The sequence below is a fragment of the Poecilia latipinna genome, unplaced genomic scaffold (genome assembly GCF_001443285.1).
Source record: "Poecilia latipinna isolate Pla-1442-1.1 unplaced genomic scaffold, P_latipinna-1.0 Scaffold974, whole genome shotgun sequence".
Taxonomy (NCBI): Eukaryota; Metazoa; Chordata; class Actinopteri; order Cyprinodontiformes; family Poeciliidae; genus Poecilia; species Poecilia latipinna.
The window spans coordinates 139,546-153,273 of NW_015113590.1; the positions used below are offsets into that span (position 1 = coordinate 139,546).

The following is a 13,728-nucleotide window of genomic DNA, read 5'->3' on the forward strand; positions in this document are numbered from 1 at the left end:
TCTTACAAGTAATAATTGACATCAACATAAATCTAATGTTTCCACAAACCTTCATCTTTTCAGTTCCTGAAAATTTAGATATTTAATCTCACTGCTTTTCTACACTTCATTGTCGTACTCTTCTGGGGAATTGTAATGCTTTGTAAACAAGAAGGTAAATCTTGTGAAATGAAATATAGCCAGAGGAATCCAATCAGAAAACAAATGTTTACTGAACTTCCTGACAACAGGAGAGTTTTCCAGCACTCAGGACTGCAAGACATTTTTTGTAAAGGCTTTCTTTTCTTTCTGTGGCTCATCAGACTGTGTTTTTAAATTTTGTGATGATAATAAAAATAATGTGAGAATTGTTTCAGCAGTTTGCATTTTCTGTTTTCACTTGAGAGATGTTGTAGGTCTATAACTTTAATGATGTTTTCAGCATTACTTGCTTAATTATTACCGTTAACTGAGCGGCTGGCCCATAGGGGGCGCTGGCGCGCCGCCCTCCCTTATGTGGAGGGTGAAAAAAAATTCAAAAAATGATCTATAAACATTGAAGATATTTGTACATGTGCCTTAGAGGCGCAGCTCGGTGCAAGCAGGCGATTTGCACAGCTGAATGGTTGCCACGGAAGATTAAAGTATTTCTCAAACATGCATGAAATAATCAAGGGAACAGTACAGGTATGTTTTTGATGAGGGAATAACATCATAACATTCTGTAAATCTCCAAAACAGCACGTCGATTTTGACATAACACCGCCCCTTTCACTGTAATAATGGTCCCAGACCGAACGGGATCTGGAACAGGCTTCCGTTGTGGAAACGCCTAAAATTCTTCATTCAGCTGCACAACAAATCTGCAACAAACATCTAGAAAACTGCAAAGATGCCGAAAGACTGAGCTTCTTTAAACCAAGGCCACTTGTTTAGAGCTGCCTTTGATCAATAACTGGAACACTGACTGACCTAGTGCTTGATGATTTTGATGATGGCATTTGACAAAATGTAATTTTTATCGCTGGTTTCACAGTGTGCTATGTTTTAATGGTGTCAAGCAGTTTGAAGTGCCTTGTTGCAGATTAACCAGACCTGACTTCAGATCAGTTTAACGCGTTTCTGTGTTGTAACTGTGAACAGAGTGTGATAAGCTTCGGGGTGAAACGGTAAATCAGGTAGCGGCAGCCAGCTGTGCAGCTGAGAGTGCCCAGCCTGCACATCCGTGTTTCAGCGGGTTGCTCTCGGTGTAGTGCGGGCATTTTTTTTTTTCTATTACTGGTTGCGTAAGTCGACAGAGCAGCAGCGTCCGTCGGAGCTCTGTTCAGGAGGATGGAGGGGAGCGAAGGGGACGAGAATGAGAGCGGCTCGGTGTGGAAACAGTTTCAAGCCAAGGCTAAGCCGCTTCTCAGTCCCAAGCTGGGCGGCCGAGAGCCGGACGAGCAGAGCAAGAGGAGCATGTGGATGTTCAAGAAGACTAAGCGGAAGAAGAACGTCGCTCTGGACCGGGTTATCTCTTCCTCGCAGCCCGACCTGGTCTTCTCCGCCGAGGTGACGGACGTGAAACCGCAGGAGGCTCCGCTCTGCAGCAAACCTCCCGGGAGCAGCTCCCTGCTCGGCCGGGAGAAGCTCCACTCGTCCATCAAGCGCAAGTCCACCGGCGCGAGCAAATCCACGGTGGCTCAGCTGGTTCAGTCCCACCACAAGAGCTCCTCGTTGGGGTCTGCGTGCCTGGAGAGACTGACGGAGCCTCCGGGCGGCAGCCGCGGGGGCGACGCGGCCACAGCGCAGGCGGCGGCAGTGGAAAGCCATCCGGAAAGGAAGCATGAGCTGGCGGTGAGTCGAGGGGGGCCAGTGAGGATCATTTGTCTGATTTTACTCGAAGTTTTACTGAATGACGTTTAGTGTGAATGGCTGGGTGCCAGCATTTTTTCCCGGAAGTAGAAAACAGACTACAACTAAACTTGTATAAATCAACTAGAGTGGACTTATGAAAATAATAGAACACAACAGTAAAAGTCATGATGTTTCCAGGTAGGAGGTTGCAGCTGATAACTTTATTCAGTTGTTTCTTGATGCTTTCTGCGTTCAGACTGATGAGAAACTCACTTTCCTGATTGATTCATTCATCTGTCTGAACAACAAAGCAGAACAGTAAATAGATCCGATAAGAATCAGTCAGTTCATCTCCAAAGATCTTAAATATGTTTAGTTCAAATTAGTTACCGAGGGTTTTTTTTTTTTTTTTGTAAACAACAAAATGGACAGCATTTCTCTGGGATATGTAACAGCTTTAAAACCCATTAAATGTAGATAAATGAAAACAAAGCAATAAGGCTCCCGACAGTCTTTGACAGATGGATTATGATAGCAGTAATAAATGCATAATTCAGCAGCAGTTCAGCATGTTTACAGGATGCTGGGCAGCCATGTGGTTGGTTTTGCTCTTGGTGTTGTACAGATTCTCTGATGGCAGCAGCTCAGAAGGCTGATAGTCAGGAGTCTCTCCTTCCTCTGAGGATGCTGGAATATGAAGCGGCAGGTCACTGGTTTTACAAGGAAATCTTTCCGCGCCCCCTGGTTCACACACAACCTCCTACATGTCACACTCAGACACATTTTGTTTTCAAACTCCATTGCAATTTATTTCCCATCTCAATCTTTGCTCTGAAATAAAGTAAACTGCAATAAATTACATGTTATAAAATAGACTATAACCACTTTTAAATAACAGAACAACAAACTTTCATGTCAAAATTTGATATCTGATATTAATACCGCTATTATTCATATTATATGTATTTCACTACTCTTTTTACACCTTAAAAAACTGAACACACCGCTGACTTCCCCACTGTTTCAGCTAATCTCTTCACAATCCTGCACTGCATCACATGACCAAAACAAATATCACATGAACAACTTCCTCCACTTCCCCCCAGGAACAGTTAGTCAGCCCCCAGTATCAGCCGATACTGATGGCAGTGCTGATATATCACACAAGCCTACATTTTTGTATTTTTATTTTTGAACATCCATTTTCTGTACACCCTTGTCCCTTAGTGGGGTCAGGAGGGTTGCTGGTGCCTATCTCCAGCTAACGTTACGGGCAAGAGGCGGGGTCACCCTGGACAGGTCACCAGTCTGTCGCAGGGCAACACAGAGACAAACAATCATGCACATACACACTCACCTAGGGAGAATTTGGAGAGACCAATTAACCTGACAGTTATGTTTTTGGACTGTGGAAGGAAGCCGAAGTACCCGGAGAAAACCCACACATGCACAGGGAGAACAGAAAGACCCCAGGCTGGGAATCAAACCCAGAACCTTCTTGCTGCAAGGCAGCAGCTCTACCAACTGCACCACTGTTCAGCCATTCGATATTGCAATAAACAAATTTTTCCAAAAATTAGCACAACTTCATCAATATGAACAACTCCTGAGAGCAAAAAAAAATATGTCTGTTGTGCAGAAATACCATCTTTAATCCTCACACCTGCCTGTTGCTGCAGAATCTTTTCAAAAACCTGGGTTGCAGTTGTGAGACTGTAACTCTGAGCTTTTTTCGCACTGTATAACTTTGATATCTAGTTTGGGTTGACAGAAAATATACTGCTCAAAAAAATAAAGGGAACATTTGACTTTAATTTTGTGTGTGGCTCCAAATCCAGGCCTCCATTGGTTAATAAATTTGATTTCCATTGATGATTTTTGTGTGATTTTGTTGTCAGCACATTCAACTTTGTACAGAACAAAGTATTCAATGAGAATATTTCATTCATTCAGATCTAGGATGTGTTATTTGAGGGTAGGATGCAGCAAAAGAAGAAATATGGCCAGGCTGCTCTCACCTAGCAGAGGGTAATATTTCTCTATTTCAATCCAAAATGCAGCCAGAGTCTTTAACTTAACCTGCTGCCTCTTTGTTGAATCAGAGGTGAGATCAATAAGCCGTTCCTCCTCTGAGGAGCTGAAGTCAGCAGGTGGTGGTTTGGAATCCTGCACCAGGAAACATCCCATTTCCTGGGATGTTTCCTGGGATGTTTCCTAGGATGAAACATGTTGTTTCATGCTGTGTTCAGCTTTAGTGAACAATTTCAGATTCTCAAATCCATATTTCCATCCTTCACTGGCTGCTGCCACTTCCTAAGTTTTCCGATGAATGATGTGACTCTACCTGTCAGATGTGGGAGATGTGTGTTTGTGCTCTGCGTCTGCAGATTCAGCTCATTGAGTTTCAGGAACACATCGCTGAGGCGCATCAGCTTCATGAGGAAGTTGGTTTAAATATGCGGATTTCATCTGACAGTCTAAAGACTGTCCAAACTGAACCGCTGTATGTTCGGCCAAAAAAATCCAGGCTTTTACAGAGCTCTTTGGAGTAAAAAAAAGAACTTGTTTGCAAAGAAACAAGTTCTCTCATCTCTATCTATGAGTCTGAGACAAGTTGTCAATCAGCAGTCTTTGTTACTGTCAGTGGCTGCATCCATCTGTTCAGAGAACAGCGGTTGCCACGCACCTTATCATCTAACTGCTCCTCTATGTCTGTTGACTTGTTGATGGTATTATTGGACAGAGGAATAGCCTGCAGTGATACTGGCTGCTGTGTCATCAATCATTGTTCAAACAGTATCCATAGCACAGTGAAGTATTAAGTTCTCCTCAATTGTGTGCAGCTTTTTACATTGTCCCACTCTGTAGGCAAACCTTACAGGAGCAGAGTTGAGAATTTGCCAGGACTGCTGAGCTCAGCAGTTTACAAGTTTTTGTCTGAAATAGTCAACTGATGCTTTGTTTTATCTTGGCTTGTAAGGCTTCAAACTGTCACAGGCGAGCACTTTAAGACAGACTACACACTGTGCTCACCATTGTGCAGGTGAAGCCAAAGGAAAGACATCCTTCTTCATGTTTTCCACTCTTTGGCTTGGAAGGAAGTTGGTTTGGAAGCAGATATGGAGATGCCTCATCTTCTGCTTTGCGTTTTTGTGGGAGCTCTATCACAAACATGTGCATTATGCTTGCAGTGCCCAAGCATTCATGTTTTTATTCATACCATGACCTCTACTGCAATGACTGTATGCCCCCACTAGGGGAATCACTGCACCAGTTGATGGCATCAGCTGTCTGTACCCAAGGAATTTCATCATTGACCATTTCCTTTGTTTTGTTGTTTTGACCACATTGAGCCTTAAGTTGTTGTCTCTCTCTCTCTCTCTCTCTCTCTCTCTCTCTCTCTCTCTGTGTGTATATATATATATATATATATATATATATATATATATATATATATATATATATGTGTATGTGTGTGCGTGTGTGTGTGTGTGTATGTGTGTGTGTGTGTGTGTTGATTCATCATTCCCATGAATGAGTCCCACAGCAATATTCACAGGTTTATTGATGAGGAGTTTCTTATCTGTGGTAGTGGAGTGAATAGCAGTGGACTCTGAACTACAAAATCTCACTGATGAAACTGAAAATTTGATTTTGTCAATAAAATTGGTTTATTGCCAAGCCCTAAAACTAGTGAATGGGATACAAACAGATCATAAAAACAGAGGGCATGTGGGATATAAAATAGATGTCTCTATAAAGGGATGAATGGGATGAAGGGTTTGGAGGAAGTTCATTTTGGAACCAAGCCTGACTTGAGACGCAGCCCAGTGATAACATGTAAAAGTCGTAGTTAATTCTTTAAGGAGCCTTTCTGAAGCCTGTTTGAAGAATGCTGGTTTCTTCTCTGTGGAGCTGAGCAGTAAACTGGAGTCTGACTCACATCTGGGGCAAATTAAAGATGTGGGGAAGAGTGGGATTGTGAAACTTGATTTCAGACTTTCCAAACACAGAGGTCTGCAAATGTTAGAGAAAAGCTCCTTTTACATTCTTCAGGTAATGTTCTGTAAAACGTTTGACCCTTCTATGTCAGAATACGAATCCTCTCTGCCATTTACATGGTAACACCACATGCATAAAGAACTGAGGAGAGAAATATAAATTTCTGGCAACTGTGCTGCGACGGATGTAAGAGAAGCTCTGGACAGTGTCAGCATTTCCTGAGGAATGCCAGAACGGCTCAGCCTGGATCCGTATGGCACTGACACCCTGTTGGAGAGACTCCAGGTTTGTCTTCACTTTGAAGCACATAAAAGAAATCTGTCAGTAGTTTTTTTGTTGCTTCTTTGAGCTGTAATAACAGCAGCAGGCTATCGTTAAAGCAGCTATTCCTTCTAACTCTGAATGTTCTTGGACATTTTTGCTTAACTCCTTCTGCTTTGTCTGATTGTTCCTGTTTAACTCTTTAGAAAACATTGAAAATTGTGCTTGGCTTTAACCTTACTCATATCTCCAGTGTCATGCCCAACAGCATAACCTTTTTAGGGGTGTTATACTGATATATTTGAGTCTAATACTGATAATAACTCGATACATTATCAGTAGAAATCATGCATCTTTTTATTGCTTATTTTGTAGTGTAGATTGTCAGAAAAGACTCTATTAAATGAAATCACTCGAACAGAGAACAACAGTCAACAGCAATGGGCATCAGGACAACTGACCCATTTATTATCAACCAGTGGGTCTGTGTGTGGGATACAAGCACTGCTGTTAGATTTTAGCTGCAAGCCGATATAATCCGATACTCTGATTTCCAATATTCATATCAGATCGATAGATTTTTCAGTCCTTCTGTTTTGTCTAAACCAGTGGTTCCCAAACTATTCACCTTCTGACCCACAAAATGAGCATGGAACACCTTTGTGATCCCACCCTCTGGATGAACTTTTGTTCTAAGTCAGCTAAACAGGTTCGCATTAACAGCAGGAATAGCCTCCATCTGGCTTCTATCTATTTGTAAGTACAGTTTGTTGATCTCTTCTAACATTCATGGTGTGCATATATATGCTTTACTATTCTTTGGAAACTTTGGGAACCACAAAAATCTGAAACCAAATATTGTAGATAATGTCACTGATTTTAAAAGCAACAATGTCCCAAAAAGAAAACAAATGAATTCATACAAGATGTACATCTGTGACTGATCCAGCCATGGTACTGTCCATTTGGTCCATCAAGAGTCACTAGTTTCATCAGTTTTTAAAACCATTGAAAATCTGTTGTTTCAGCCTTGGTGGTGGTGTTTCAGTTTTAGTGGTGGGGTTTCAGCGTTGGTGGTGGGGTTTCAGTTTTAGTGGTGGGGTTTCAGTCTTGGTGGTGGGGTTTCAGTCTTGGTGGTGGGGTTTCAGTTTTAGTGGTGGGGTTTCAGCCTTGGTGGTGGGGTTTCAGTCTTGGTGGTGGGGTTTCAGTCTTGGTGGTGGGGTTTCAGTCTTGGTGGTGGGGTTTCAGCCTTGGTGGTGGGGTTTCAGTCTTGGTGGTGGGGTTTCAGTCTTGGTCTTGCAGTTCCAGGTACAGTTGCAATTATGGAATATGACAGCACTGGAAGATAGCAGCTTCCTGATAGCTTGAGGCTAGGGGTGGACATTTAACGTATCGTTTATCATTTATCACAATACATTTCTTATCTTGATAAAAGTTTGGTTAATCTTTGTCATGATGAATTTCAATTAATGATGCTCAAAAACCCACAAACCTGTTCGTATTGTAGAGATTTTTAGTTTTACTATTTTATGACACTGTTTGTTCAAGAAGACTATTAAAACTCAGACTTATTGATGCTGTCATTGAACAAACAGTCTGCTTTAGTGACACACAACACACTTTGTTATATGACTGGTGTCCTGAAGTAACATGTTACAAAAGGGTGTGATTTGGTATTGGTGTGTGTTGCTGTATCAGCCAAACAGTTACCTAAAAAAGAAGCAATAAATAGTTATTATTGTCAGTCTATGGTCTTTGCTGCCTTGTTGTCATATGTGGGTCAGTCTGATCTTTAAGATCAGATGGTATCAGGGGGAAAACTTCCTTTGTCTGCACTTGTTGTTCCTGACATGTCTGTGTGTGACCTGATGAGGCCGTTGTCCTGTTTTCCCTGGTCATACCCTGAAGCAAACTCTTTTAGTTACCCCTAATCCCCTGGGAAAGGATTATCATCCAGTCAATCAGGCTGGCCCGTTGCTGTCCTTCTGTTTTTTGTTTTTTTTTTCTTTTTCATTCAGCAACTTGACTTGGTCTCCTGCTTCCTTCTATTCAGGAGTTATCTTTGAGACATTCTCAGTTTCTCTGCTTTTGTCTATTTCTCACCTCCGTGTTGAACTTTAAGAGCTTTTTTTTGTGAGGGATTCTCTTGTGTCCTCCCTGACCCTGGATCTTTTATTAAGCCAAACCCCGGTGGCACAGCCCCGTCTAGCAATCCGAAGGTTTCTTCGCTGCGCCTCTTCAGATGACCCGTTCTGCCTCGCCTCATCATGTGAACGCCTGCTGTCCGTGAGCTATATTTCTTTTGCTCTAGCATAAATCCAGTAACTGAGTGAGGAAAACAGCAGTTCTGATTGACAAAAGGAAAGTAAGAGATGGACTAAAGTAACACAGACATTTTCACTTAAAGTTCCATTTCTAGAGACCAAACCAGTATAAATCATGTTTTAAATCAACATAACATTCATGTATGTATTGTTGTTGATGGATGTCTGTCAGATTATATAGACTCAGTATTTCTGTCTCCTGTGGGTAAGCAGTGACCCAGATGGTGAACCAGACAGCGGTCCAGATTATTCTGCTGTTATCCGTTCAGATAAACAAGAAAATAGACTGAAAGGTGTTTCTGCAAAATGACGACACTGTCCCACTCGAAGGTTTATACTCTGGTTACTGTCATGGTTTGATGTTCATATCTAGGGCTCATATGCATATTTCCCACTATGGGATACGTTCGTCGTTCCTGAACTGCATGATGGCTGGACAGGCCTTGTATTATCATATAATTACCTTCATTAAATAAAGTTTTTTTTTGTTTGCTTGTTTGTTTTTGCCAAAAGTGATTTCTTTGCCTAAGTTATCTCTTGGCAATATAGAGATGGTGATTTAAAATATATATTATTAAAAATCTTATAATTTTCAAAAAATGACTTCAGCAATTATTTTAGTTAAGTGACAACATGATTGTTTGACCATGTGAGAATGAACTTGTGATGAACTTGTGGAGCTCTAATGTGATATTCATTTATGTTTATAGAAAGTAATATGCACAATCCTAGCAATCCTAATGAACTTCAAATGACAAACATTTAGCTGGGTTTAATATCAGTGAGAATTAAATGTTTTTATTTTTTTATTCAATAATTATAAATATCAGGTTTCAGATCAGATGTATGTTAAAAGTTGTTTTTGAGACTATTAAACATTAAGGCTTTTAAGACACCAGGATACCACTGAAGCCACATGAACAGATGACCTCTGATGTCAAAATAAGTGTTTAACAGCCCAGAAGATGTTTTGTATCATTTTTTAATTTGTACCCCAGCTCTACCCAGGTCTCCTATAAAGAAGGAACTGTGTAAGTCACACAACTCTACGTTTCTTCAGTGTGGTTTTTAAAAATGACAATGTGAAAAAACGTGTAAGATGGAAGTCTAACCCACTCTGAGGTTTCCTGCAGAAAGAGTCTATTAGTTACAGTATTGATCACTGTCTGTAAGAGCCCACAAGGTTCAGTCTTAAGGAAGACTCTACGTATCTTCATCAACTCTTCTTATTGAATGTATTCCAAGGCTCCCTATTCAGCATCTGTATCATTTATCTTATCTTTGAATATATTGTTTTAACATAATTTGAAGTCAATGAACATTCTTTCTATTTTGTCATAATAGGATTGTACACAAATATTTTATATATATGTGAGCTTTTATGAAGGCCCTTCATGTCATTCTTTAGTAATTCATCTTTGGTGGCATATTGTGGCTTATTATGTTCTGACAACAGCTCCCAAGCATAACGCCTCTGCCTCCGTACTTGGCTTTGCAGATTGCGTTGTTCCTGGTCAGCAGGGTGAGTCAATGCTAAAGAAGCCGAGTTTGGTCCCAGCTGACTCCAGTCCAGATCATTGTGAGCTGATCTTTTACTATTCTTACAATCATATTTAGCCTATGAGGAAACAGTTTTTTGGAGCTCCAGACTGAGGGACGGTTAATGTTTTCCAGAGTAATTATGATACTCTGAGGCACTTTAGAAACAGACAACAGGATTTTATTCTGTTGAGGAGCCTCCTGTTGAACATCGATAGCAAAAGTCCAGCAAGTTGTTTGAGTTCCTGCTCCCTTATATTAAGATTGTCAGCGTTGTAGCTGGGAAACACATTTTGACCAGGGAGCTCAGAGGAACAGAACACCGTCATTGGGCTGTTTGTCTCTATGAAGCCAATATAAAATCAGGTAGCATCTTATTTTGATCAGGAGCTTTACTGACATTTTAAGTTGCTCTAAGTCTGCTAGAGTTAGCTCATGGTGTTAGCGCAGCTAGTGTGTGACATCTTCAGCATTTCCTATCTGTCTGCCTCTGAACAATGCTGTTCCCCGGCACCAAAGGGACAATCCGACCCTTGTCTGAGTTTTTCCTGACAGTTTGAACGGACCAATTCTGATCTTTTCACCCCTCCCTGCTCCTCAAAATACTGATTTCCTCCACTTCAATATGTGGAACTAAATTGAACACGTTGCAGTCTGAACGGTTATACTGCTTTTTATCTGACCTTTGCGTCATGTGAGACATCCGTCATAATTTTGCACCAGCAGAAGCCAGGGGTGGTAAATCCAGATGAAAGCATGGCCGAAAATTATAATATTATAATATAATTATAATATACAATTATAATTATGAAATTATAAAAGCTGTTTGTATCAGTGAAGCACATCACATCGTAATCCCACAACTACACATCCAATCAGACTTCCCTACAGACGTTTTTGTCAGTGCTCCACAAAACGCCTTTGGTATTAGTTTTGCTTTCTTTCGATTAGTTCAATACAGTCGTCACCCAACCACCGGGCCGCGGACCGGTACCGGTCGGTGGACCAATTGGTACCGGGCCGCACAAGAAATAAATATTTTCGTTTTACGTATTATCTGAGTCTGGAGGATCTTTTATTTTGAAAACCCTTTAACCGATTCTCTGGTTACGTCTTGCTCGCCAACATTGAGCCCACAATGAGTAAGAAATGTCTTTAGAAGGTTTCTTTGGAAAAGGGGAGAAGGACCAGAGACAGGAGAATGGATTTATCCCGGACCTGTAGGTGACTCCCATGTTCCAAGCCCACTCTGCATAATATGCACTGGCTTACTAATGAGGCAATGAAGCATCAAACTGCTTTGCCATTACACACCAAGCACCCTCTGCATTGGGTGTCATCGTTTCCCAGGTGGGATCATCTCATTGCAGAGAAACAAGCTCAGAGCTCCCATTAATTTGTCGTTGTCGTGAGTTAATATTTTCATGAAAGTAAATGTTCGTTTTGTGGCGTATCTATATCTTATTTTGAAAGGACATGTAAACATTACCATAGCGACCAGAGTCAGAGCGTTAGGGCGCTGATCGAGACGAGAGGAGAGGAGTAGAGCTTGTAAGTCTTCAGTCTGGTTCACACCGCATGATTTTAGGATTGTCGACCGATTTTCAAAACTTCTCTGACCACACGAGCCAATAAAAGTACAACAGGTTCGGTCGGTTCGTGTGTCCAGCCACATAACAGGAGCAAATCTTGCCATTTGAGCAGGCTTTAGTACAAAATAATGCGTCACAACTACAATCTACCTGCAATGCTAGTGTAAGCGTCAAGCCCTGACTGAATGAATGAATTTGCTCCAACTCCGCTCCTTATCATTTCTGTGGATATTATTTGTACGAAATGCTGAATAAACATTCGTGCTGTTTCCACGTATGTTTCCGACGTCCACCGGACTCGTTTGGACGCGTCAGCTCAGCTGTTTGGGATTCCCCTCCATGAGCTACGTCACTGCGCTTTCTGATTGGCTACCTGTCACATTCAACAGATTGAGTTCTGACTCCCAATCAGGGAAAGCCCAATACGCTGCGAGAATATGCCCGATTTTAGATCGGAGCAGTCCCAACGTTCTGCCGACTGGACGCGATCAGTCTTAGCATACCACACACGGATGATCGGTTACGATTATCGCGAGCAACATTCTAAGATTAACGTTCTAAAATTAGTAAAGGGAAATTCGGGGCCAAAAACAAACAAACAAACAAACAAACAAAAAAACAAAACAAAACAAAAAAATAGCCCGGCCGGGTCAGTTGCTGAATAAGCATAGATAATGGCATCCATTATTACTTCTGTAAACAGAGCTGCTGTGCAGCATCAACGTCATTTGCCCGTACAGGTAGAAACTGATTGTGTGCTCAGCCTTTAAATAAACAATGAGTTGAGATCAGGAGAAACTGTAATTGATTGATGGATCTTTGTCAGAAATGGCCATGTAATCATCTGTGGAAGCCAGGACTATACTTTGGCTTCAACAAAGTACAATCACTTATTTTACTCAGTAACATTCAAAACATTTTATAACTTTAATATGTAATATGTTTGATATTTTGTCATCCGTGTTGACTTTAAACTACAATATTAATAGGAGACAGTTATTTATCAGTGCTAATTTATAAACTCAGCTTGGATTAATTTCCCAGATCATAACCAGTAATCTCAAACTGAAACAATGGTAGTTAAACTGATCCTGAAGCCTGACACACGTGTGAGTAAAAACAAAGGCAAAGCTTTAAAATAGGCGTTCATTAGAATGCCTGATGAGATTGGTTTGGTTGAACTCTATTCTCAGCTTTGCTTCCTGATTTAGTGCCACAGTTAATTCTGACTAAGCAGCTTGTTAGCGCTGGCAGTTCAAGTCAGCCTTGTCATGTAAACTTCTTACCTCGTTCTGTCGCCGTTTCAGCTTTGCTGGTTGCACTCATCTGTTGTCTTTCTCCTTCCCATCCAGGAAAACCGTCTCTGAGGTCAGATTGTTCAGTGTGAAGCTCTGTTAGCAAATATCTTATTTACTGCTGGTTTATACTATAAAAAAATACACATAAGCATTTTTTTACAAAAAGTCTGGTGTGAAATGAGAATATACTTTTCCTGTTTTTGTTCAATTACGATTCCCAATTTTTCTTTCTATTTGCTAAATGCCAGAATAATAAGAAATTTATATTACTTTCTTCAAAGTCAAAAGTTTAAGTACTTTTCATTACTATTTGGTACCATTGCCCTTACACTGTATGACTTGGATATCCTTCCACAAGCTGCTCTCAGTAATTTTAACCTATCTATGGGGTAAGATTGCTGTCAATAATGTTGCAGAGTTGTAACTTTGTAACTTGTATTTCATCACCTTCTTAAAATAAGAAGTTATTTGCCAAAAAAAAAATTTTTTTTTTTTTTTTTTTTTTAAAAAAACACACACTTTTGGCTAAAAGTGACATAGGAAGGGGACGATTTGAACTTTCTAAGCTGTTATTCTCACAGATAAAACCTCTGATTTTACAAACACAAAGCTTAATATTTTGTTTTATATTTATTGACTTGCATTTACAAATTTAGACTCCTGCACATACATTTTTAATTGACAATAATCTTACCCCAAACCAATTGATCTAAAACAGGAAAAGTTTATTATGATTTCACGTTAGACAGTGTGAAGAAGGATGCAGGTGCCTCTTAATACAGCTGGTTTCAGCCGTACCTCTGGTGGTGTCATCGCTTTGATGAAACAGAAACCTGCAAGTGGAAGTTGTTAGGATCTGTGTAGTTTCTGTCTGTCTAGTCCTGTTTTCCCCTGAGT

General features: G+C 40.7%; 1 protein-coding gene across 6 annotated transcripts in view; it reads left to right on the forward strand.

The window, feature by feature from the left end:
* Window positions 1-884: 884 nt before the first annotated feature.
* The window catches only part of mctp1b (multiple C2 domains, transmembrane 1b), a 43,622-nt gene continuing 30,778 nt past the window's right edge, over window positions 885-13,728 (forward strand). For 4 of the 6 annotated variants that reach the window (XM_015050063.1, XM_015050064.1, XM_015050065.1 and 1 more), the window contains exon 1: window positions 887-1,815. In XM_015050063.1, the coding sequence (XP_014905549.1) occupies window positions 1,312-1,815 (504 nt within the window). In that variant the 5' untranslated portion in view covers window positions 887-1,311. Of the gene's footprint in view, window positions 1,816-13,728 lie in introns of all 6 variants that reach the window. The other 2 variants (XM_015050061.1, XM_015050062.1) reach the window with 1 other exon arrangement.